General features: G+C 40.7%; 3 protein-coding genes, 1 non-coding gene and 2 pseudogenes across 4 annotated transcripts in view; 5 read left to right on the top strand and 1 right to left on the bottom strand.

The window, feature by feature from the left end:
* LOC148074856 (serine/threonine-protein kinase B-raf-like) overlaps window positions 1–26,701 on the top strand; it is a 55,074-nt gene that overhangs the window by 22,463 nt on the left and 5,910 nt on the right. The window lies entirely within an intron of this gene.
* On the top strand, window positions 484–696 carry LOC148074861 (small nucleolar RNA U3). Its single transcript, XR_015711961.1, has one exon. It is a non-coding gene; the product is annotated as a small nucleolar RNA U3 (small nucleolar RNA).
* Window positions 1,567–1,765, bottom strand: LOC148074860 (small nucleolar RNA U3; annotated as a pseudogene).
* Window positions 6,718–11,701, top strand: LOC148074859 (class I histocompatibility antigen, F10 alpha chain-like; the record flags this gene model as incomplete). The annotated part of the gene is made up of 3 exons (XM_087796041.1): window positions 6,718–6,988; window positions 10,730–11,008; window positions 11,205–11,701. Coding segments are annotated over 3 exons (951 nt in total), but the record flags the coding sequence as incomplete, so codon positions are not given.
* LOC148074858 (small nucleolar RNA U3) lies at window positions 14,254–14,453 on the top strand (annotated as a pseudogene).
* On the top strand, window positions 18,905–19,885 carry LOC148074857 (serine/threonine-protein kinase B-raf-like). Its single transcript, XM_087796034.1, has 4 exons — window positions 18,905–18,913; window positions 19,106–19,254; window positions 19,511–19,630; window positions 19,705–19,885. The coding sequence occupies exons 1-4, from the start codon at window positions 18,905–18,907 to the stop codon at window positions 19,883–19,885; spliced, it is 459 nt and encodes a 152-aa protein (XP_087652160.1).

The following is a 26,701-nucleotide window of genomic DNA, read 5'->3' as shown; positions in this document are numbered from 1 at the left end:
TTTGTCCATCAGACGGATTGCAACTGTCATGCTATGTTTGAACCCTCTTTCTTTAGAAGGTTCATACCTGCACTGTGAGGACCAGAGTGGTCTCCTTCTGGGCTTTCTACCCACCCCTTCACTCTGGTCCAGAGTGGATGAATCTTCATCTACTCTGTCCAGTGTGTCCACTTGTCTGCTAGTTGAGGACGGTGAAGAAAGTCAGAGGCACGAATATATTGCTGGTGTGTTTCAGTGCAGGTCACATGTAAAGAGGTGGTGAGTGCTTTGTTCTTTTTCAGAGTCAGGGCCAAGAGAGGTTATCCATAGAATCATCCTATAGAGAGTGTCACAATCATTTGTAGAACCAAGGTTACATAGGTAACCTGTTGTTTTTGTATAGATGTTGTTTATAAACTGTGAAATGAAAAAAAACAACGATTCAACCGTCATTATAATAGTTTGGTGTGAGGATGGAGTGTGATGTTGGTGCAGAGTTAAGTTAAGACTATACTTTCAGGGATCATTTCTATAGTTCTTAACTTAAGAAATGTGTTTGTAAAGTGTTTGGTGTCACTAACCATGATGAAGAGTTGTGATATTCCTTCCTGAGTGTGAAGCAGACAGAGAATAATGATTGACTTCATATGTTCTCTGTCATTGATGATCCTTCTTTACTTCCTTGTGCAGTATTGAGAGGAATATGATCAGAGTGGTTGTTGGTTCATAACAACATGGTTAAATTTCAAACGTTTCTATGAGTTTAGCAGTAATGGTGAGATTAAGCCTCATGAACCACTGAAGACTTCCATTAGAGTAGTTCATCCTTAACTAAAGCTTTAGGATTCATTTGCTCTAACAAACCATCAAGTTTGGCATCATTTCTGCTTAAAGGATTCAGAAGCAGAAACTTTTATTTGTCAGATTCATTGATTTGTGAGACTAGTAGAGATATGTGTTTGTATTTTGTTAAAAACCTGAATATTTAAACACACGTACAACTATTACTGATATGGTTGTTGAGATATATTTTTGCTGATAACTTTGTTGTGAAATTAATCAGATAAATAAATGCATTGTTTATGAACAGAACTTTTTTCTCCAGGATGCCTGATTTTTTAGGAATTCAATAGATTTACAGTAAACTAGTAAATTCTTCAGACTAAACTCTCTGGTGTCAATTGTGTAAGAATATAAATACTGTCTAAACGAAAGAAGAAAAAAAAGTGATGTTTAATTAAAACAGTTGTTCAAAACAAAGGAAAATATTGCAGAGAGCACCATCTAGTGGAAAATAATGACACTGCTTCATGAAGCTTCATCAGACCTTCACCACTCTTCTGGTCAAAGCAGTCTGTCACAGAGATGAGGGCTTGTTTTTGCTGGAGCCACTAAATGAACCTTAAACCTCTCACTCTCCTCAAGAGCAGGAGGAGGAAACACTGTAGTGGAAAAGATTAAAGTGACCACAATGAATGAGCAAGAGCATCTACCTCCAGTGGAGAGTTGTATGTATCTGCTCAAGGAGACAGTAGAGATGTAGATTAACAGATACAAATGTTTTCATATATTGTATTGTACATAACAACCACTCTGATCATATTCCTCTCAATACTGCACAAGGAAGTAAAGAAGGATCATCAATGACAGAGAACATATGAAGTCAATCATTATTCTCTGTCTGCTTCACACTCAGGAAGGAATATCACAACTCTTCATCATGGTTAGTGACACCAAACACTTTACAAACACATTTCTTAAGTTAAGAATTATAGAAATTTAACTTAGTCTTAATTTAACTTAACTCTGCACCAACATCACACTCCATCCTCACACCAAACTATTATAGTGATGGTTGATTTTTTATTTTAGTTGAACAAACATGATACTGTGTGATTCACATTAAATACACAACATGAAATGTATTTACAAATCAAACACATGCACCACAATACTTTCAAACTAGGTTTCTACATTATTTAAAAAACACACGTAGTAAAGTCAATATTAGAATAAACAAATGTCAATTAATAATATACTTTGTAAGTATTCTTCATGAAGCAGTGTCATTATTTTTCCACTAGATGGCGGTCTCTGCACTATTCTCTATTGTTTTGAACAATTTTTCTAATGAAACATCACATCATTTTTAAACTGATGGCGCCACCTACTGACCTCTAAACAACATGACACTGTTACATTTGGCTTCATCAACACATCACTATTAAACACACAACATGAAATGTATGTTTATATCAAACACATGAACCATAAAGCTTTCAAAGTAAGTTCCTACATTATTACAAAACATGGAGTAAAGTTAATATTATAAGAAACAAATGTCATTTAATGAATAATGTTGAGTAAAATATTATTTATTTCTGTCAACTACAGTACAAAGAACAGTTTGTGGTCAACATTAGAACAGAGAGCAGAGTCAGCATTTCTTCAGTTTGTTGTAGAGCCAACCAGTTGAGGAACCAGTGATTTGTTGGAGCTTCTGGTGCCACTAAAATCAACCTCAAACCCTCGAGCCTCACTGTTCTCAAGAGGAAAGAGGAAACACTGGTGGAAAACCATAGAAAAGCCTTGGTCGGCACAATGGATGATCAAAAACCTTCATCCCAAGAGTAGGCTTGTCTGACTGAAAGAGAAGACTGTGTTCTCGTCCTGGACAAAGTGCAGAATGAGACAATATTTACACTTTTAAAATGGAAAACCAACACTCTGATCATATTCCTCCCCTCAATACTGTGAACTTACATATTAATCCAAATGAAAGTTCAACACATGCACCAAAATGTTCACATTGAGTGTTTAAACCAACCATGTGGAAATGTTTAATGTTTCATCTTGACAAAGAAACAAAAGTGAGAAGAATTATTTTCAATAAACTATCATCAAGAACAATTTCTAGTCGAAGTGTGTCAGGAAACTTGTAGATTCATAACTTTGTTCAATTCAATTCAATTCAATTTTATTTAAAGTGTCTTATCATAACAAAGTTATCTCAAGACACTATACAGTTGAAATAAGACTACAGTTGATTAAGGAAAAATAGATCCCAGCAATTCAACAAAGAGCAAGAAACAAAACACTGTACAGTGAGCTATGGCGAGGAAAAACTTCCTTTTAGAAGCAGAAACCTCGAGCGGAACCCGACTCATTGTTGACGGCCTGCCGCTTTGACCGGCTGGGAGGAAGGATGGGGGGGTAGACAGATGGATAAGGAGAGGAGTGAGGGAGGATATAGTGAGAGAAAAGAGGAGAGTGTAGGAGGGTCCATGGGGGTGCTGGAGAGAACTCGGGATCTGATGACGTGGTGAAGATCCTGGATCAGCAGCAGCTCTGGAGGTGGATCCCTGGATCAGCAACAGCTCTGGAGGTGGATCCCTGGATCAGCAGCAGCTCTGGAGGTGGATCCCTGGATCAGCAACAGCTCTGGAGGTGGATCCCTGGATCAGCAACAGCTCTGGAGGTGGATCCCTGGATCAGCAGCAGCTCTGGAGGTGGATCCCTGGATCAGCAACAGCTCTGGAGGTGGATCCCTGGATCAGCAGCAGCTCTGGAGGTGGATCCCTGGATCAGCAACAGCTCTGGAGGTGGATCCCTGGATCAGCAGCAGCTCTGGAGGTGGATCCCTGGATCAGCAGCAGCTCTGGAGGTGGATCCCTGGATCAGCAGCAGCTCTGGAGGTGGATCCCTGGGGCTCCGGGAGAGAAATAAAAAGGTGTGGGTTTGGGACAAATGTAGACAATACACAGGTATACAGACTCCGGTGACGGGTGAAGATATATAGAGGGGAGGGGGGGGGGGTTGAAATAGCCAGGCCAGAGGGCACATACCTAGCACAGCAGATCCAGACACAGGGGCCCAAGCCGCGGCAGGAACCCGCGGGAGACCAGGACCCGGCAGGCGAGATAACCACCAGAGCCGACCCCAAACACCAGCGAGAAGGCGGACCACCACCGGGGGCGCGAGAGGGCGAGCACAGGCGAGGACGACCGAGGAAGCAGAGACGGGGAGGCACCAGGCGCAGGCACCGGGGCAGAGGGGCAGCCAGAAGAACCAGTCAGGGGATAGCGCCCCGGGGCCAGGCCGGGCGACGGAGGACCCCCAGACCGTCAGGCCGCCAACAAGTCCATAGCAGGGGACCGAGTCAAGGAGATGGGGACCCACCATAGCAGCGGCGGCGGAACCCCCCCCAATACCCTGCGGACACGGCCAGTAGCCGGGTTGAGTGCCACCGCATGAGCCCGGGGGAGCAATGGCCAGGCACCGGCCCAGGTCCCCCGGGTCACAGGGGGGCCACGGTTGTGCGGGCAGGGCGGGGGCAATGGGGCCGCAGCCGTCCGGGAACGTTGGCAGCATTACAGACTCAACACAACACGCTCAAAAGATATTCAGTCAGGGAAGAATCATTGTGGCAGATAAGGACAATCACCATGAACGGATACTGATCACATTCATTTGTGTGTAAAAACAAAACCTGATTGAAAATGTTAATTAAAATGGATTTAAAGACATTTTGATGAAGTTAAATAATGTAGCTTATTAGACAACTTTATTTCTGTATGAGATTTATCAACTAAAAAAACAATCAAATATTGTATCTTAATCTATCTATATCCTAGTAAAAATTATATATTTGAATCGAATAATTGAACCTGAAAGTTACTTTTTTTATTTTCTCCACTGCTTATATCCCCACTTTCAACCTGCTGTTGCCTGAGACCTTTACTTTCTCTGACAGGTTTACTTTTGAGGGCCAGTTCATGCTAAGGTTTGTGGGTAAATAGTACCAAGAACAGGCAGTTTTACTTCCTGTGAGACCATACAATGTTGGAGAGATCGTAGAGCACCAAGAGCTCACTGACCAGGAGGGAACTGAAGATAGTTCAAGTGTTTTTTTAACTACAGAAAGTCTGTCCGTAAAATAATGATAAAAATGGTTCTTGAATTGATGAAAATGACTGAAAATCATTCAAATGTATTTACTGTTTGAGCTCAATGTCATGTTTGAACCACTAGAGGGCACTAGAAGCTTTTCTCGTCTCCACAAAAAACTCGTTTTTTTTTTACTTTCATAGTAATATTTTAGAAAAACTTTTTTTTCTGAATAAAAGAGAATAGAAAGGAAGGAAAGAAAGTTTATACATATAAATCATCGTATGTCAAAATAAAAAGCAATTCAATCCACTTTTATTTCTCTTCACTTTAATTTGACACTCCTGGTATTCCATAGTTCACATTCTGCGTGACTTTAAGGTTCAGAAGAACGACTCTAAGAAATAATAATAAAGTTTAAAGTGGAGTTTTTGTCACAGAAAATAGTCGTAATAACATGTTTGGTTTACTTTGACTTTCCATCTGGACGTGACGTCACACTGAATCCTCATTGGCTCAGATATTTCTTCCTGCGTCTGTTGTTTACTTTCACTTGTACTTCGTTCGTCGACCTGAAGACTTGTTGGATCCTAGTCTCCAGAAAAGAGCTGAAGATGAAGAAGGTGTTGTTTGTGCTTGTTGTGTGGATCCACAGCTCAACTGCGAGTGAGTCTCCTTCCTCCACTTTCATGTGTTCACACCTGCGTCACCTTTTATTTCTCCAAATACTCTTCACTACAACCTTCATGACCTTTTCACTCTCAGAGGAGTCAAAGTGTTTCACTGATTCACTTTTCATCTCAGAACCGTGAAGAAGTCGTACACAGAAAAGTAGATCCGAGCTCAATGTCAGGTGCTCACCTGGTGGCGCTGTTGAGTCACTTCTGTTGATTGACGGAGGAACTTGTTTGACGCTGAACAGAAAGTGACTCCAGAGTTTTGCTTCATGAGCTGATCACTTGTTTTTAAACGATGCTGCCATCAGGAGATTCATTGACTCACAAGAAGAGCTTTTACAATTTTCATTGATTTGACTTTAGTAAACAAGTCTATCATGAACTAAAATGAGGAAATAAAAACAAAGAAAGTGTCGCATTTCTTAAGTGCGCATGTTCAGACAACCTTGTAGCTCAGCTCACTTCAACATATTATCACATCTCACAGTTTATTGGAGCAACTCAGTGAAGCAGCTGCTCTGAACTTGTGTTTGGACTTAAAATATCTAAATGAAACATTTACAATCATGTTGAACAGTAATCTTCAGAAACATGTTATTTATAAACTGATATAAACTCATGTTATTTAAGTTCATCATTAACCTTAATGTCCTTCAATGATCTTTATTCTATCAATCATTCTTAGATTTGTTCCATGAACTTGGTTTTAATTTTCATTAAAATATAGAAAATGTGTTATTAGAGAGAAATAATAAAAATAAGCAACATTATCTGTGTTTTTTAAAAACAATTTCAATTTAGTTGTTTGATCTTTTTCAACATTGTTGCTCCTGTTTCTTCTTAATTCATCCATTTATTCTTTTAATTCTCTTTATTCCTTATTTGTTTTATTATAAATATTTATTACATTTCAGATTGTTATTAATATTAATCGTTTTTTCTTCTTTCTTCTTCTTCTTCTTCTATAGTTGTGTCCCAGTTAGCCAGGGTTCTTGGAGAGTGAAGTGTGAAGGATGTTCTGCTGGTGTCCGTGTGTGGACGTGAACTTTGTGTCACTGCTGACTGTCCCTCTGTTCTTCACCTCTTTGTCTTTGTAGAAGATGTGATTGTTCTGCTGCATCACAACGTTGTGTCATCAGAACCAGAGAAGATCTAAACTTTGTTTTTGTGTCTCACAGTGATTCACACAATGCAGTTTTTCGACACTGCGTCTGCTGGAGTTAAAAACTTCCCAGAGTTTGTTTCTGTCACTTATGTGGACGGAGTTGAAGTGGAACACTACGACAGCAACACCAGGAGACTTGCACCCAAACAAGACTGGATGATCCAGGTCACAGCAGATGATCCTCAGTACTGGGAGAGAAACACAAATATCTTAAATAACCATCAGCAGGTCCAGAAGATCAACATTGAAATAGCAAAACAGAGATTCAACCAAACTGGAGGTTTGTTGTCTTTAAAATCAATGTTTGACCTTAAACTGAATCATGTTCAACCTTTTTACATCCTGAACCATCAATCTTGTATACAGAGTAGATCAGAGGAGGAAACTGGAGTAGATCATACAAGTTCAGAGAAGAAGAGAAGATCACAGTGGAGTATTAAACAGTGGAGTAGATCACAGTGGAGTATTAAACAGTGGAGTAGATCACAGTGGAGTATTAAACAGTGGAGTATTAAACAGTGGAGTATTAAACAGTGGAGTAGATCACAGTGGAGTATTAAACAGTGGAGTAGACCACAGTGGAGTAGATCACAGTGGAGTATTAAACAGTGGAGTAGACCACAGTGGAGTAGATCACAGTGGAGTATTAAACAGTGGAGTAGACCACAGTGGAGTAGATCACAGTGGAGTATTAAACAGTGGAGTAGACCACAGTGGAGTAGATCACAGTGGAGTATTAAACAGTGGAGTAGACCACAGTGGAGTAGATCACAGTGGAGTATTAAACAGTGGAGTAGACCACAGTGGAGTATTAAACAGTGGAGTAGACCACAGTGGAGTATTAAACAGTGGAGTAGATCACAGTGGAGTATTAAACAGTGGAGTAGATCACAGTGGAGTATTAAACAGTGGAGTAGATCACAATGGAGTATTAAACAGTGGAGTAGACCACAGTGGAGTATTAAACAGTGGAGTAGATCACAGTGGAGTATTAAACAGTGGAGTAGATCGCAATGGAGTATTAAACAGTGGAGTAGACCACAGTGGAGTAGATCACAGTGGAGTATTAAACAGTGGAGTAGACCACAGTGGAGTATTAAACAGTGGAGTAGACCACAGTGGAGTATTAAACAGTGGAGTAGATCACAGTGGAGTAGATCACAGTGGAGTATTAAACAGTGGAGTAGACCACAGTGGAGTAGATCACAGTGGAGTATTAAACAGTGGAGTAGACCACAGTGGAGTAGATCACAGTGGAGTATTAAACAGTGGAGTAGACCACAGTGGAGTAGATCACAGTGGAGTATTAAACAGTGGAGTAGACCACAGTGGAGTATTAAACAGTGGAGTAGACCACAGTGGAGTATTAAACAGTGGAGTAGATCACAGTGGAGTATTAAACAGTGGAGTAGATCACAGTGGAGTATTAAACAGTGGAGTAGATCACAATGGAGTATTAAACAGTGGAGTAGACCACAGTGGAGTATTAAACAGTGGAGTAGATCACAGTGGAGTATTAAACAGTGGAGTAGATCGCAATGGAGTATTAAACAGTGGAGTAGACCACAGTGGAGTAGATCACAGTGGAGTATTAAACAGTGGAGTAGACCACAGTGGAGTATTAAACAGTGGAGTAGACCACAGTGGAGTATTAAACAGTGGAGTAGATCACAGTGGAGTATTAAACAGTGGAGTAGATCACAGTGGAGTATTAAACAGTGAAGTAGATCACAGTGGAGTATTAAACAGTGGAGTAGACCACAGTGGAGTATTAAACATTGGAGTAGATCACAGTGGAGTATTAAACAGTGGAGTAGATCGCAATGGAGTATTAAACAGTGGAGTAGACCACAGTGGAGTAGATCACAGTGGAGTATTAAACAGTGGAGTAGACCACAGTGGAGTATTAAACAGTGGAGTAGATCACAGTGGAGTATTAAACAGTGGAGTAGATCACAGTGGAGTATTAAACAGTGGAGTAGATCACAGTGGAGTATTAAACAGTGGAGTAGATCACAGTGGAGTATTAAACAGTGGAGTAGATCACAGTGGAGTATTAAACAGTGGAGTAGACCACAGTGGAGTATTAAACAGTGGAGTAGATCACAGTGGAGTATTAAACAGTGGAGTAGACCACAGTGGAGTATTAAACAGTGGAGTAGATCACAGTGGAGTATGAAACAGTGGAGTAGACCACAGTGGAGTATTAAACAGTGGAGTATTAAACAGTGGAGTAGACCACAGTGGAGTATTAAACAGTGGAGTAGATCACAGTGGAGTAGATCACAGTGGAGTATTAAACAGTGAGGTAGATCACAGTGGAGTATTAAACAGTGAGGTAGATCACAGTGGAGTATTAAACAGTGGAGTAGATCACAGTGGAGTAGATCACAGTGGAGTAGATCACAGTGGAGTAGATCACAGTGGAGTAGACCACAGTGGAGTATTAAACAGTGGAGTAGATCACAGTGGAGTAGATCACAGTGGGGTATTAAACAGTGGAGTAGATCACAGTGGAGTCGATCACAGTGGAGTATTAAATAGTGGAGTAGATCACAGTGGAGTATTAAACAGTGGAGTAGATCACAGTGGAGTATTAAACAGTGGAGTAGACCACAGTGGAGTTTTAAACAGTGGAGTAGACCACACTGGAGTATGAAACAGTGGAGTAGATCACAGTGGAGTATGAAACAGTGGAGTAGATCACAGTGGAGTATGAAACAGTGGAGTAGATCACAGTGGAGTATTAAACAGTGGAGTAGACCACAGTGGCGTATTAAACAGTGGAGTAGACCACAGTTGAGTATTAAACAGTGGAGTAGACCACAGTGGAGTATTATACAGTGGAGTAGACCACAGTGGAGTATTAAACAGTGGAGTAGATCACAGTAGAGTATGAAACAGTGGAGTAGATCACAGTGGAGTATTAAACAGTGGAGTAGATCACAGTGGAGTATTAAACAGTGAAGTAGATCACAGTGGAGTATTAAACAGTGAAGTAGATCACAGTGGTGTAGACCACAGTGGAGTATTTAACAGAGGAGTAGACCACAGTGGAGTAGATCACAGTGGAGTATTAAACAGTGGAGTAGATCACAGTGGAGTATGAAACAGTGGAGTATTAAACAGTGAAGTAGATCACATTGGAGTATTAAACAGTGGAGTATTAAACAGTGGAGTAGATCACATTGGAGTATTAAACAGTGGAGTAGATCACATTGGAGTATTAAACAGTGGAGTAGATCACAGTGGAGTATGAAACAGTGGAGTAGATCACAGTGGAGTATGAAACAGTGGAGTATTAAACAGTGAAGTAGATCACATTGGAGTATTAAACAGTGGAGTATTAAACAGTGAAGTAGATCACATTGGAGTATTAAACAGTGGAGTATTAAACAGTGGAGTAGATCACATTGGAGTATTAAACAGTGGAGTAGATCACATTGGAGTATTAAACAGTGGAGTAGATCACAGTGAAGTAGATCACAGTGGTGTAGACCACAGTGGAGTATTTAACAGAGGAGTAGACCACAGTGGAGTATGAAACAGTGGAGTAGATCACAGTGGAGTATTAAACAGTGGAGTAGATCACAGTGGAGTATGAAACAGTGGAGTATTAAACAGTGAAGTAGATCACATTGGAGTATTAAACAGTGGAGTATTAAACACTGGAGTAGATCACATTGGAGTATTAAACAGTGGAGTAGATCACATTGGAGTATTAAACAGTGGAGTAGATCACATTGGAGTATTAAACAGTGGAGTAGACCACAGTGGAGTATTAAACAGAGGAGTAGATCACATTGGAGTATTAAACAGTGGAGTAGATCACAGTGGAGTATTAAACAGTGGAGTAGATCACAGTGGAGTATTAAACAGTGGAGTAGATCACAGTGGAGTAGATCACAGTGGAGTATTAAACAGTGGAGTAGATCACAGTGGAGTATTAAACAGTGGAGTAGATCACAGTGGAGTATTAAACAGTGGAGTAGATCAGGTCTCACTCTGGTTTCTCTCTCAGGTGTTCACATCAATCAGAGGATGAGCAGTTGTGAGTGGGACGATGAGACTGGAGAGGTCAAAGGTTATGAACAGTACGGCTATGATGGAGAAGACTTCATCGTGTTTGACCTTCAGACTCTGACCTGGGTCGCTCCGAGTCCTCAGGCCGTCATCACCAAACACAAGTTGGACCAGAATGAAGGCATGAATAAATATAATCAGTTCTTTTACACACAGGAATGTCCAAATGAACTGAAGAAGTTTGTGAAGTTTGGGAGCAAAACCTTGATGAGAACAGGTAGTTCCATGACCTTCTTCTCCTTCTGCTCTCCTTCCTCCTTCTCTCCCTCCTCTCTCTCCTCATGTCCTCTCTCTCTCTCTCTCCTCTTATCTTCTTTTCCTCACCTCCACCCCTGTCCTCCCTCCTCCTCCTCTCCTTCATTCTCTGTCCATCCTTTGACTTTCTCTCTGAAGTGTGGTGTCTCTCCCTTCAGAGCGTCCACGAGTGTCTCTCCTCCAGAAGACAGCCAGCTCTCCGGTCACCTGCCACGCTACAGGCTTCTACCCCGACAGAGCCATGTTGTTCTGGACCAAAGACGGAGAGGAGCTGCACGAGGACGTGGAACACGGAGAGATCCTCCCCAACCCTGACGGAACCTTCCAGAACATGGTGGACCTGAAACTCCCGTCTGACGACTGGTCCAGGTACGAGTGTGTGTTTCAACTGGACGGCATTCCGGAAGACGTGGTCACCAAACTGGATCCGTCAAACATCCTGACCAACGGTAAGAGTCTTCAGAACCTTCTTGGTGTCTCCAGAGGTTTCTTTCATCCAGATGAGAGTCCAGGTGTGGTCAGCATGGATCTGCTGAATGAGGCCCCACCACGTCTCTAACACTGGTCACCTGATCATGTCTCCACTTACTTTGCTCTCCATCCACAGCCAGGACTTTCCTGACCTTGTACATCATCATGGCCGCCGTCGCTGCCTCCGCTCTGGTGCTCACAGTGGTTGGATACTTCATCTACAAGAAGAAGAAGAAAGGTGAGAGTTTGTGATTTGATCCAGATCATCTCCAGATACTGGAGAGAAAGAATAGAAGGTCAAAGAAGGTCAGCAGAGATGAGAAGAGGTCAGAGGAACTCTTCTATGTTCATCTTCTTCAGGTGTAATTTGTCCTCTTTCTTTCCATTTCAGGCGACTCTGACTCGTCTTGTAAGTACATGATCTTGTCTCAGCTCAGATGTTGACCATGTGACAGAGTGCTAGCATGCTAGCATCAGTGTTGACACTAGTTTCATCTGCTGGTGAGAAGCACACAAGCTAACAGGGTTTGTGATCTTACAGCGGCCCCCAGCTCGGAGCTGGACCATCTGAAGGATCCGCCCGTGGACAGAGACTAAAGTCAGTGGATGATAATTGTCACTTTTCTTCAAGACTCACTTCACGCATGATTTTACAAGTTGATACATTTTTCTGTCTCCGTGTTTCAGGAGGAATCGACCAAGAAACGTCTTTTTCTTCTGAGACTCTGCAGACGTCAGAGCTGCTGATCTTTGTTCCTTCACTGGAAATGTGTTTGAAACTCACATCAGGATGTCATGTGATCTGAGCCGTTATGAAAACTACACACACACACAGATAAATGCACACACACGATTCTGGAACACACAAATACACTCACACACATGCTTCACTTTAACACAAATAAATGCACACACACAAACACTCACAAACATGCTTCTCTAAAACACAATAATGCACTCACTCACAATCACACACAAACACACACATGCTTCACCATCACACAAGGATGCACACACATGCATCTCTGACACACAAAAATGCACTCACAAACAACTGCAAACACACACACGCATGCTTTACCAAAGCAAAAAATGCACAAACACGCACACACAAAAAAAAAGCAATCACACACAATGACAAACACACACACCTGTGCTTTACTACTACACAGAAATGCACACACATAAATACTTAAACACATGCTTCTCTGGCGCAACAAAAGCACTAACACACAATAACTAACGCACACACACAGATGTCTCTGTAGACAAAATGATACACACACGGAAAATATATACAGACAAACAGAGTCTAAAAACAGGTACTGACACACAAAATCAGGCACACATGCCCAAACACACTCACGGAAACAGTTGAACAAACCTGAAAATAGGCGCACACACAAATAAAAAGATAACAAACACATGTATTTACACATCAAATAACAAACAGAAGTACAAACATGCAAAAACCAAAACGGAAAAAAATCAGACACACAGTGACAAATTTGTGTAGACGCAGACACACACACACACACACACACACACGCACAGACAGTTTTGTGTTCATGTAATAGTTTGTGTGTTTTCTTCCTGGTGTGTAGACACTAGTTAATGAAGCGTCAGTTGTGATGTCAGAGGTGAAGAATCTTGTCAAACATAGTTGAACTGCTGCTTCATTTCTTGTGTGTTTTGATCTTCAAATAAATGGACAGAAAACGTCCACATGTGTTTGGACTCCAAATGTTCAGTAAAGTCACTTGTCATTGAGGGTCAGTGGAGGCTCAGAAAGAATCCATTTGTGCAGCTGTTATGAAAGGTCAACATCTCTGACCTCTCCTTCTGTTTCCTGATCAACTCATGTCCTAAATATGACTGTATTGCTTTGATCAACTCGTCTTGTGCTGAACAGGTGCACATAAGTTGTGTCCACTTTTGTGTAGAAGAAAAATCCAGAAGAGCTTGTGCCGACAATTCACATGTAGAAACTTGATTCAAAGTTTCCTGCTGAGTCGGCTGAATGTGTTTGTGGAGGTTTGCTCTCTGACCTGCTTCTCTCAAGTCAAACTTCATCAGGTTACACAACCATGAGACGCCGATCTCACGCCACACCTGTGCCGCCATCTTAGATCCCGCCAGAGCTCAAATGTGCAACACTGACGACACATTTGGACAGGTGTGGTGAGACGCCCAGTGTGGATGTTTGACTCCGCCCCCCGAGCACCTGCACCAGTCAGGTGTGCCTCTATGAGACTTGTGTGTCACGCCCTCACTGCACTCAACTGCTTTCTGTTTGCAGCGTGGAAGAGGACACCACAACAATCCACCTAGATCGCCCCCTAGCTGTGAGTCGCTCACCTAAGTCAACATTTTTATAATTGAATAAATATTTTCATTTTAACATCAAACACAACTCTTGTTCAAATGTATTTTCCCTTGTATTAAACTATATTGTTTAATGTTTACAATTGTTTGTAATGCATAATAAAATAACCTGATATAGTTGTTTTAATGTCATGGTGATCAATAATCACAGTTTAGATGAATTATGGAATTGAACGTAGTGATTTTGAATACATGTTGTGTATAAACTATGAAACTACAATTATGTTTTCTAGTCTCATCTCTTTGCAATCAAATGAATGACAGTAACATTTTAAAATTCAAAAACTATGCATCCGTCACTGTAATGGTTTGGTGTGAGGATGGAGTGTGATGTTGGTGCAGAGTTAAGTTAAGACTATACTTTCAGGGATCATTTCTATAGTTCTTAACTTAAGAAATGTGTTTGTAAAGTGTTTGGTGTCACTAACCATGATGAAGAGTTGTGATATTCCTTCCTGAGTGTGAAGCAGACAGAGAATAATGATTCACTTCATATGTTCTCTGTCATTGATGATCCTTCTTTACTTCCTAATTCATATACTATTAAGCGACATTTTTAATTTAATTCTTTATAACTTTTAACTAAAATAAAAATGTATTTTCATATGAATGTAAAGACTATAGTTTGTAGGTCTTTTTGTCTTTGTTGAAATTGATATTAAAAAATATCCAAACCTCTGTGGTGCTCGTCTGTAACATCTCTCTTGTACTGAAGCCTTGACGACAACAATTGTTCTGGAAAAATGAAAAGACACTGTTTCATGAAGCTTCACCAGACCATCACTAGTATTTGGATATTTTAAGTTTGTCATTTTGGAACAAGATGTGGACAAAGACCATTGAGCGTCATTTGCTTCTTTAAAATGAACAAACATTTTTTTTACTATAACTCTGAAAAGGGACCCATTATTCACATGACTCATTAAAGGCGCCGACGAGGACGGCTGCCTCTTCCAGTAGCTCCGCAGCAATTTCTATAATTTTCTGTTTTTTATTAATTTTTTACTATAATCTTTTTAAATGGATACTTTTGAACATGGAAAGAATCGTCTTGTTTACTCAAGAGAGGATCTACTGTCGCTGAAGTCAATGGCACGGGCTGGAGATCGCCACAAGATCCCGATCGAACTTCAGCGCCGTTACAGAGGCTGTCGGGCAGGGAGGAGGCTAAAGGCTAAGCTATCGGACAATCGGAGACGTCACAGACCAACGATCCCAACGATCACGATGGGGAACGTCAATTCACTGACGAATAAGATCGACGAGCTGTCTGCCCTCAACAACCAGCGGATCTACAGAGAGAGCAGCTTGTTGATCTTCACGGAGACGTGGCTCACTCAACTGACTCCGGAGCTGATGAAGTATGCAGCTGATGAAGTCACTGGAGCGGCTGGTCCTCAAACATCTCACGCCACAAGTCCAGCACGCGCAAGACCCCCAGCAGTTTGCCTACCAGCCAGCAGTTGGTGTGGAAGATGCCATCCTTCACCTCCTGCATCGGACCTACTCCCACTTGGATAAAGGAAGCGGTTCAGTGAGAATCCTGTTCCTGGACTTTTCTAGTGCCTTCAACACTATCCAACCCACTCTGCTGCAGGACAAACTGACTAAGATGCATGTGGACCCTGGTCTGGTCTCCTGGATTACGGACTATCTTACTGATCGACCACAGTATGTCAGGCTGAAGGACATCAAGTCTGACACTATGGTGTGCAGTACAGGAGCACCTCAGGGGACAGTACTGGCCCCTCTCCTCTTCACCATCTACACTTCAGACTTCTGCTACAACTCAGAGCTGAGTCTCGTCCAGAAGTATGCTGACGACACTGCCATTGTTGGATGCATCAGGGACAACAGCGAAGACGAGTACAGGAGTCTGATATGTGACTTTGTGGACTGGAGTGAGAGGAACCACTTGCAGCTGAACACCTCAAAAACCAAGGAGCTGGTCTTGGATTTCGGGAGGTCCAGGACAAAGCCACGTCCAGTGTCCATCAGAGGCGACGAGGTGGAGATAGTGGACAACTATAAGTACCTCGGTGTGTGGATGGACAGTAAACTGGACTGGTCCTGCAACACAGACCATGTGTATAAGAAGGTTCAGAGTAGACTGTACTTTCTGAGGAGGCTTCGATCATTTAACATCTGCAAGAAGCTCCTCTGCATGTTCTACCAGTCTGTGGTGGCCAGTGTCATGTTCGATGCTGTGGTGTGTTGGGGTGGAAATGTGTCCAAAGAGGAGTGTCAACAGGTTGGACAGGTTGATCAGGAGGGCTGGTTCTGTGGTTGGAATGAAGCTGGACTCACTGGTGACAGTTGCTGAGAGGATGTCGTTGAACAAACTGCTGTCCATCATGGATGATGACAGTCATCCTCTGAACACTGTCATCAGTGAGCAGAGAAGCAGAATGAGTGCACGAATGCTCCTACCCAGGTGCAAAACAAACAGACTCAGGGACTCATTCATCCCTCGGGCTATTAAATTGTACAATTCTGAGTTCGGGGGCAGGAGTGGAGTGAAAGTATCTGGATGTTCTGTTCCATGTTAGTCTCTGTATCTTTGTCTTTGTTGTTTTTCTTTCCTTGACCTTTGTCTTTAGACTTAGATTGTGTCATCTTGTTCTTCCTCTTTATGTTCTTCTTATTTTATTTTTTATGTATTATTTTTTATTGTTTATGAAAAATTGCTGGCTATTGGTAAAAAACAATTTCCCAAAGGAGACCTCCTGAGGGATCAATAAAGTTTTACCTTACCTTACCTTACCTTATTCTAAAATGAATCACAACTGTTGAACAACATGAGGCTGAGTAGAAAATTAGTATTTCACCTGAACTAAATTGCTTTTACCATTTAGCAGAACAAACAACCACTCTGATCGTATTCCTCCTCTCAATACTCCTAAAGGAAGTAAAGAAGTAAGTCATTTGTATTTATATAGCGCTGATCATCAATGACAGTGAACATATGAAGTGAATCATTATTCTCTGCATTATCATTTTTTCACTGATAGCGGTTGATTTTATTGCCCATATATGAGACAAACATACTTTGTACGTTTCACACGGTTTCAAAATCAACAGGTTATTTTTGTTTCCATGGTTCTACAAAGACATGTGACACTCTCTATAGGAGGATTTTATGGATCTCTTGGCCCTGACTCACTGTTTCAACCACACCTTAGATCTTGTTCTAGCAAACAGACCTGAAGTTAAAACAACAAATGTCTCTCCTCAGAACTCACTTTTGTCTGACCATCAAGTATTAAATGTGTTCTATGTATGTAGAATCCTGCTGATAAATTCTTGAGGAGTGTGATATTACTTTTTAAATTTAAAATATTTGTATCGAGCACAAGTATGCAATACAGGCATTCCAGGCAATGTTGGTCTGATGTAAAGGCAACTATGTAAATATGCAGACACAGCAATGTTACGTATATGCTCTTTTCAAGAGACAGTAAATTCAGAAAAATAATCTATTGCAATACCAAAGAAACAACAACAACAGAGTGTACATATAGAAACAAAAAAAACACATAAAACAATGAAAAATAAAGGTCAAGACAAAATCAATCCCTCCTGTATCACTGCTGTATTTAGACAGAGCTTTACCTTGTAATTTAAATCAACATGTTGATTGAAGATTAAACCAATTGTAAATATTTACAGGGTCTTAATCTGAATAAATAAAAAAGTTTGCATTCAACTTTTATCATTTAGTTCTAGTGATGTTCTGGATCATGGAGATCTTTTAAGGCCCTTGTATATGAATTGTTTGGCATTTGAATTTTCTGCTCCTGCACTCTGCTCAATTCATGAGTAAAAAAAAAATCAATTTTTGGAACAAATCATTTAATCGATTGTCGAGAAACGAAACAAATGCTTTGAGACACCATTTCAAATGTAATCTAGATAGAACTGCTCAAGGATTGTCAAGTTCAGAACACTCTTGCTTTCAGTACAATTGTTCTGGTGGTTGTGATCCAGTTGTGGGTTCGACTCCAGCCCAAGAAACATCAAAGTTCTTCGGTTTAAATAAAATACTTGGGAAGAAGTAATGTGACCTTCCTTGGTGAAAGTTTGTGTTGTTTCTCCACTGAAGGTCATTCTAAAGTCGTTCATTAAAAGTTGGGAAATGACATGACATCAATTTAAATACAGTTGGTGCTGAAATACTTTGTAAAATAGAGCTACTATAACACAAGTTGTCCAGAATGATTGATTTTAAACTTTTTAAAGAAATAAAGTGTTAACTTGAACTTTTTCTTCTAATCTTTGCCTATGAGGTTTTGTTGTTGTTGGAGTTTGTTGCTCATTACCATCTGGATCCACCGATACTAAAGGATTAGTTTGTGTGACTATTTTTGACAATCCTAAAAAGATATTTATGGACTTGATAATACAATGAAACAACATGGATTTAAATGAGTAGGAAGGTGACGTCCATGTTCTCAGTGCTATCTGATCTATACATGTTAGGTGGACTTTGGTTTTACCTTTTTAAAAGAAAGTTGAATGTTTACTGATGGAAATTCTTCTTTAAGAGCTACATGTTTAAGACGTTACAAAGCTCGCATCTCTCGGCAGCAGCTCGTGACGGGTTTAATACTTCTAGATGTTTTCGTTTTTCTTTTCTTGAAGAGAAAAGCAGATCCTAATCTCCATCATGTTTATTAGAGGGTGGTGAGACGATTCTCTGAACTCTGTTGGATCAGAATTTGAACAAACCTTTGTGTTTCTCCTCAGATCTGGAATATCAAACACATGATCAAGCTGACACAAGAACACTTGGAAGCTCTCCTGGACAAGTTCGGAGGAGAACACAATCCTCCCTCCATATATCTAAAGGAACACTTTTTTTTTGTTATATTCCATTATGTATTTTAAAAGTTGTATCATATAAAACCTAAACAATATAATGTCGTTTAAGCAATCTCTGAAATGACACTGCCACCTGCTGTCCAATGTGTGTTAGTAACTTATTCCTTATATTTCATATGATATGAATTTTGTTAGTTAGTAAAAAACCAGCTTGACTGGAGTCTGTACATGTTTATCAGTTCAAATCATTAATAATAATGACTAATAATGAAAGGTATTATTACTATAAATTGTACTTTATCAGCACATCAGATACAGACCTAAGTTCTCCTCCATCTTCATGACTCTAAATTGTTTTGGCATTAAAGTTGATCAGTTTTAGGTGAGGAAGACTTTCTTCACTCTGGCCTTCTGCGACTTCTGCAGGAAGCTGCTTTTCCAGGGGTTCCGCTGCCAGACATGGGGGTACAAGTTCCACCAGCGCTGCAGCACCGAGGTTCCTCTTATGTGTGTCAACTACGACCAGTTACAGTAAGTTGTGTCACTTGAGAAGTTGTACAAAATCTTAAATTAAGCTGTGATTTAAAGTGTTGACTCTTCACTGAGGTCATGGTCAGTTTAAGCGCGTCTAAATAATTAACAATTTAATATAAAGAAAGTATTGTTTTTAACCTGATGCATCTATAAACATGTGTGCAGTTATAGATTAATATATAAGCAGGATAACATTCAGTAAAAAACCTTCATTTAAACTTGATTTTAATAACATTTTCTTTTGTGGTTCAAGCTTATTGCTAGTTTCCAAGTTCTTCGAGCACCACCCCTTCACTCAGGAGGAAGTTTCTTCAGAAGGGACGACCCCCGTGTCCGAAGTCTGTCCTTCACTCCCCCCATCAGACTCCACAGGGTAATCCCCGCTCTCTCCCTTTCTGCGTGTTCGTCTCTGTGCTCTCTCTTATTGATGGCTTCAAACCTTTCCAGATCCATATGCCACGCCACTGTGTCCCCGTCCAAGTCCATACCCATCCCACCTAGTTTCCGGCCCAATGAGGAAGACCACCGTAACCAGTTTGGGCAGCGGGACCGCTCGTCGTCCGCACCCAACGTCCATATCAACACCATCGAGCCTGTCAACATTGATGTGAGATGCAACAGTTGTTGATATAAATGACTTGATTTTTGATGTAAGAATGTGAAACCAAGTAGTCAGAGGTTCTGCCTGCATCTGAAAAAAATGGATGAATGTTCAAATGATTTCATCCGACGTTGTATATTCTTTCCTTAAACTATTTATCTATAATAATAGTAACACAAATGTTGATTCTATACAGGATCTGATTCGTGATCAGTGCTTACCGAGGTCGGAGGGAGGTAAAGATCAACACGCAACATTTCCCAAACATCCTGTGGCTTTTTTTCCAACCATTCCGCGTCTGCGTGCTCTTAGTGTTTTGTGTGTGTGTGTGTGTGTGTGTGTGTGTGTGTGTGTGTGTGTGTGTGTGTGAGAGACCCAATAATTAATATAAATATAAATGGAATGTTGAAAAAGACAATACCATATACCATATATAATATTTAATTGTGTGTTGTTCGCTTTGCTTGAACAACCAAATATGATAAAATGATTCATCCAACAGCTTCTACAAACTCAGCTACTTGGTTAAATAAGTAACTATAATAACAATTGGTACACATGTCAATAGTCATGTTTTAGGGTAAATTAAAAAAACAAACCGTTAGTAATCTTTTCATATCAGCCATATTTATGTATTTGTTTATCTAATGTATTTCTGCCGTACTTTTCAAATATTGACTGTAAGCTAGTGTGTAAAATAAAATATAACTTCATTAGCAATTTAGCAACAATGTTTATGAGCCTCATTAGCTCCTCATTCATAATTCATAGTAATCAGGTTAAATAAAGTTGTCAAGTGACTCATACAGTATATACATATATAAATATATATCTATATATCAGTTTAACAAGCCTGCACCTCTCAATATATTTCCCTTTTGCAGATTTAGCTGCAATAAAAAAGTAGCTTAAACGACACTTGACTTGCATTAATTAGCAGTTTAGAAACATTAGCAATGTTGTAACATAAACTATGTAACTGTATTATTTTGTTAAATAAACCCCAAAATATAAATGAATAAACAGATGGTTAGAACCATTCCAGTACGTACATGACTAAAAATAAAGCTAATATTGTCTTGTACTTTTGAATAACAATGCATTTGTAATATAAATGATAGTAATGATAATAATCCAAGATAGATGTTGTTAAGGATTTTCATTCAAACTCCACTTCAGTACAGCTTCAATCATTGCTTTATTTTCTTCATTAAACAACGGCTGGAACACACACACAAGCGTTAATCATCTTTTCCCGGAGCAAGTCACACATCACATCCGGGATCGAACAATACACATCCTTCAAAATAAAAGTACTGTGCATAACACAATGAGTAAAGGCGTTTTCTTTGACATTGCTTAACACCCCCACTCGTCTTTAACTTAATGGGTTTCCCGAGAACACAAAATTGTATGTACTTTTATGTACCAAACATATCTTTGACAAACCTTTTCAGTTTCAGTTTAGTTGCTGGTTTTGTCATTCCATCAGCAAGCATTTGCTCAGTAGGACAATACTCCAGATGTATCTTGCCAGTGTTTACAATCTCCCTGATGAAATGATACTTGATGTCTATGTGCTTACATCTTTGCCTGTTTACAGGGTTCTTGGCAAGTGCAATAGTACCTTGGTTGTCTTCGTACACTTTTGTTTGTGCATACTGGTACTTGTCCATTCCTTTAAGTAGCTGTTTCAAATATATACATTCCTGTATAGCTGATGCTAAGGCAATGTATTCTGCTTCACATGTAGAAAGTGCAACCGTTGGTTGTTTTCTTGATTTCCATGAAATTAGAGAGCTTCCTTCACATAAACTGACACAATAACCTGAGATACTGCGCCTGTCTGCTCTCTCTGATGCCCAGTCTGCATCACTGTACACTTTCAAACCTAGTTTACTTGTGTCATTTCTTTTGAAGCATAAACCTTGTTCTGCTGTACCTTTAAGGTACCTAAAGACATGTTTTACAGTGCTCCAGTGTTCTTCAGTTGGATCATCAAAATGCTGTGAGAGTTTACTGACCACAAAACTTATGTCTGGTCTAGTGCATGTGGACAAATATATTAAACTTCCCACTGCCTCTCTGTACTTTCTTGAATTTGTCATTTTTTCTGCAATTTCTGAATAGTCAAGTTTTGGTTCACATGGGGTCTCTCTTGCCCTACAGTCTTCCATTTCAAATCTTTTCAGTATTTTGTTCACATATCTTTTCTGTGACATAACAACTTGGCCTTCTGTTTGCTCAAAGTCTATTCCCAGAAAATGTCTGAGTCTTCCCAGATCTTTCATTTTGAACTTTTCAGTTAGCATTGTTTTCACATTTGTTAATACACTTTCATTGCTAGCTGCTATTATCAAATCATCAACCCATATAATGAGGATTACCTTTTCATCATGTTTTTCTTTTGTATACACACAATGATCAGCAGGGTTCTGTGTGAAATCATTTCTGATCAAACATGCATGTAACATAGCATTCCAGTTTCTTCCGGACTGCTTGAGACCATAGAGAGACTTATGCAGTTTACACTCCAGTTTCTCACCTGTGTCTGACCATGTCTCGTAACCATCTGGTTGCTCAATGTAAAGTTCAAAATCAATAGGTGCATGTAAATATGCTGTCTTAACGTCCATCTGATGCAGCAGCAGATTCTCCTGCGCTGCCTTCTGCATGATCACCCTCACACTGGTCATATCAGCAGTAGGTGAGAATGTCTCTTCGTAATCAGTTCCTTGTTTTTGACTGTAGCCTTTTGCTACGTATCTTGCTTTGTACTTTTCTGTTCCATCAGTGTTACTCTTGAGTGCGTACACCCATCTGCCCCCCACTGCTCGTTTGCCTGGTGGAAGATGGGTGAGGCTGAATGTTTCATTTTCCTCCAGTGACTGCATCTCCTCCTTCATAGCATTGATCCACTGCCTTGAGTTGGTTGAAGCAATGGCATCCTTGTAAGTCTGAGGAATGTCACACACTGCTCTGTAACAGAAGTCAATACATGTTTGTAGTTTGTCTACCTTTTCTTCCGTTTCAAAGTCCTGTAGGTAAGTTGGTTTCTTTCTTTCCCTCTTTGGGTTCCGCCTTGTTCTCTCAGCATCGTCTTCTTGCTGAGACACTTCAGTCTGTTTTGGAGCAGTCTCCGAAACATCACTTTCCTTATCATGACTTGATGCATTTTCTTTGTTTTCATCAACCATTTCTCCTGACTTTTTGGCTGTACATCTCTATCACAATACTCAATGTGTGCTTCAGATGTTTGTGTCTCTTTTTCATTTGCTGTTTTGGTTGTGAATTTCACTAACCTGTGCTTTTGGACTTTTTCTGTGTCTGGATAGTACACCAGATAAGCTGGGCTGTTTTTATCATATCCTATAAAAACACCTTGCTGGCACCTGGAATCCAACTTCCCTTTCTCTTGTTTGTAGGCAAAACAGATGGACCCGAACTTCTGCAGTTTGGAAGCATCCGGTTTCACGCCTGTAAACATCTCATATGGAGTTTTTCTTGTGCGTCTGCTGTAGCACCTGTTTCTAACGTAAGCAGCTGTCTGTACAGCATAGTTCCATAGTTTATCTGGTAAGTTACTCTCTAACAGTAAACACCTGCCCATGTCATAGAGAGTTCGCCAACCTCTCTCTGCTGTGCCATTTTGGTGTGGCGAATAGGGCGCTGACTTTTCATGCCTTATCCTATTCTTGGTCAACAGTTCTTGGAAAACTTGAGTTGTAAACTCAGTGCCGTTGTCTGAACGGACGCACTTGACTTCACCATAAGGTGCTATGTCTGCCAAGAATCTTTCTGTGGCATGAACTGCATCACTTTTAGCTTTAAGGAAGTACACAAACATTGTACCTGAGTAGTCATCTGTAAAAGATTGAGCGTATCTGTGTCCCTCTATGCTCGGGGTTCGCATTGGACCTGCTAGATCAGTGTGGACTAGCTGTAATGGTTTTGTAGCTTTTCTGTCTGGCTCCCTATTTCTACTCTGTGTGAATTTTCCTTTCGTACACACTTCACATGTCTGTGTTGGTCTGACCACACTCCCATTTATCACCATGCCTTTTACAACACCTTGTAATTTTTGTACATCTTCATAATTGCAATGACCCATAATCTCATGCCAGGTTTGTATGTCGTGGGACACTTTACATTTATCAACACTCTGTTCAACAGTTGATAAATAATACAAATTGCCACTTTCATGAATGTCAAACCTGCTGCCATCTTTTGTGATCATGTGACTGTTCTTTTTCTTGAACGTGACTGTTGCTCCTCCATTCGCTGCTCTCGCCACTGAGAAGATGTCTTGGGGGTACGTTGGCATGTAGAGTGCTTGCCGAAGCTGTGCTCTGTGTTGTCGTCCGGTGCTGTCCAGGAGATGAATCACAGCGGTCCCTCTGCGTTGGGCGATTCCGTTGCACTCGGTCCCATCTGCCAGCTCGACTGCGTGGGTCTCTGGCTGAAATGTGGCGTCGAAACTCACAGACTTGCTCATGTCGTTCACGATGTGAGAGGTTGCTCCTCCATCCACCATGATGCTTTTCATCTTGATGTTGTCAGCTGGTCTCTCAGTCTTTGTATGTTTCGCCATGAAGAGATGGTCGTCATCACCTTCTTGCTCTTTCTCTGCAACTTTTCTGGCACCATCTTGATCTCCCTTTTTCTTGCACAGGGATTCTTTATGTGTGTTGCTTTTACAGTAACTGCACCACACTTTTCGCGTACATTGTCTTGCTATGTGTCCTTTTATTCCACACCTGTAGCATGTCACACTTACATCTTCATGTCTTTTGTTATTAAAGTGTGTATTCATATTTTGCTTGCTATGTTTTATGTGTGTTTTCATTACATTGTCCGTTGATTCAGCCGTTTTCATCTTTTCAGCTTCTTCATAGATTCTCAGCCTCCTCTTAAAGTCTGTGAATGTAACTTGGTCTTCATTTTGTGTCACATGGACAGCTAGAGGCCTGAACATGTCCGGTAGTCCACCAAGTATCATGGCTATGATTAGTCCATCACTCATAGCTTCACCTGCATTTCTCAAAGCAGTGATAATATTTTCCGCTCTTATAATATAGCCTGTGACACTTTCGTTGTCTGCCATCCGCAGCTTGGTCAACGATGTGTATAAACTTATTATTCTTGGCTTGCTTTTTCCCGAATAATGTTCTTTCAATATCTTCAGTGCCTCCCTGCCTTTATCAGCAGCGTCATGTCTGATTAGAGATGGACTTTTATCATCAGTCTTATCAGTTCGGCATAGCAGTCAGCATTCTTCCTTCCGTCTAGAGCTAACTGCTCTTCACTAGCATCCGTGGGCTCATGCAAAATAGTCTCTTTCAGGTTTAAGATATGCAAGTGACCAAGCAATCTCGTTTCCCAAAGGTCATGCTTATCATCTGTTCCGTCAAAAAACAGTTGCGGCGATAGCATCCCTGCGGCTCCTCTGTTCTTCATCTCTACACGTGTTTTGCGGTCTTTTCTTCTGCTAGCTTGTTAGCACTTAGCTCTTAGCTCTAGCGTTCGCGTATTGCGTCGCGACGCTCCTCGTAACTTTGCCCGGTACTTATCTTCAAGTTGGCTCTCATTCTCTGCCACTTCTGTCCGTCATTAGTCACTAGCGGTGACCGAAGCTGTCTGGGCCCATAACCTGTTAAGGATTTTCATTCAAACTCCACTTCAGTACAGCTTCAATCATTGCTTTATTTTCTTCGTTAAACAACGGCTGGAACACACAAGCGTTAATCAACTTTTCCCAGAGCAAGTCACACATCACATCCGGGATCGAACAATACACATCCTTCAAAATAAAAGTACTGTGCATAACACAATGAGTAAAGGAGTTTTCTCTGACATTGCTTAACAGATGTAATTACAGTTAATGATTGCTTCAATATAAAAATATGGAAATGTGAAAAACTTATTTTTCTAACTATAAATGTTAAGAAGGATCAAGAGTTGCCAGTATTAGTTTCTGCCACGATTGGTCTCAGAGAATCGTCTTCACTGAACTGGTAATGTTTAAAAATATGAAGTGAACTGTGATAGTTGTAAGATGAATGCTCCAGTAAAGCCATGAGCAAAACCATGGACAGTTGGTGGTTAGAGGGGCCGGGTGAGTAGCAGTGATGGTGTGTCTGTCTCTTTTTGCCCTGCAGCCCCCCCGACCCACCCCGCCCGCTGCTTGAGGAAGCACCGAACACGGACCTCAAGCCCCCTCCTATACTCCTACCCCAACGACATAGTCTTTGATTTTGAGCCCGAGCCTGTTTTCCGAGGTAGTTAGGCCTCTGTGTGTTCCTGTGTTCTTCCTCTCTTCCCCCATCCTCTTCCTCCTTCACCTACACCTCCACCCCAGCACAACAGCCCCTTTACCTTGTGTCAAGTCCACTGTGTGTGTTTCCCTCTTTATGTTTTCACATGTTCTCTCTCATGGTTGTGGGATTCACTTCAATCTTACTGTTTCAAACACTGTGATGCACTTTTGTTACACACAGACTTCAAAAGAGTCGTTTTCTTCATCATTGTATGGTAAATATATGCAAATAAATGATGCTGTTTTTAAGAGATTCCTTAGATAAGTCAAGCCTTTTGATAATGAATGTAGTATTTAAAATGTATCATTTACCAGTGTAGCTCCATTAAAAAATATTTGGCCTTATGATTAAAAAAAAACGTCTTTGTGCTTTGATGAACGTTGCTGTGGTGATGATGAAGGTGATGGTGATGTGCCGTGAAACAGAAAACTCTCGGGAGGAGGGACTCCAGCGACGACTGGGAGATATCTGAGGGCCAGATCACTCTGGGTCAGAGGATAGGATCTGGTTCATTTGGAACGGTCTT

This window comes from Callionymus lyra, chromosome 7 (assembly GCF_982586985.1).
Source record: "Callionymus lyra chromosome 7, fCalLyr1.hap1.1, whole genome shotgun sequence".
Taxonomy (NCBI): Eukaryota; Metazoa; Chordata; class Actinopteri; order Syngnathiformes; family Callionymidae; genus Callionymus; species Callionymus lyra.
The sequence above is the reverse complement of the archived record's forward strand: the minus strand, read 5'-3'. Positions and strand labels throughout refer to the sequence as shown.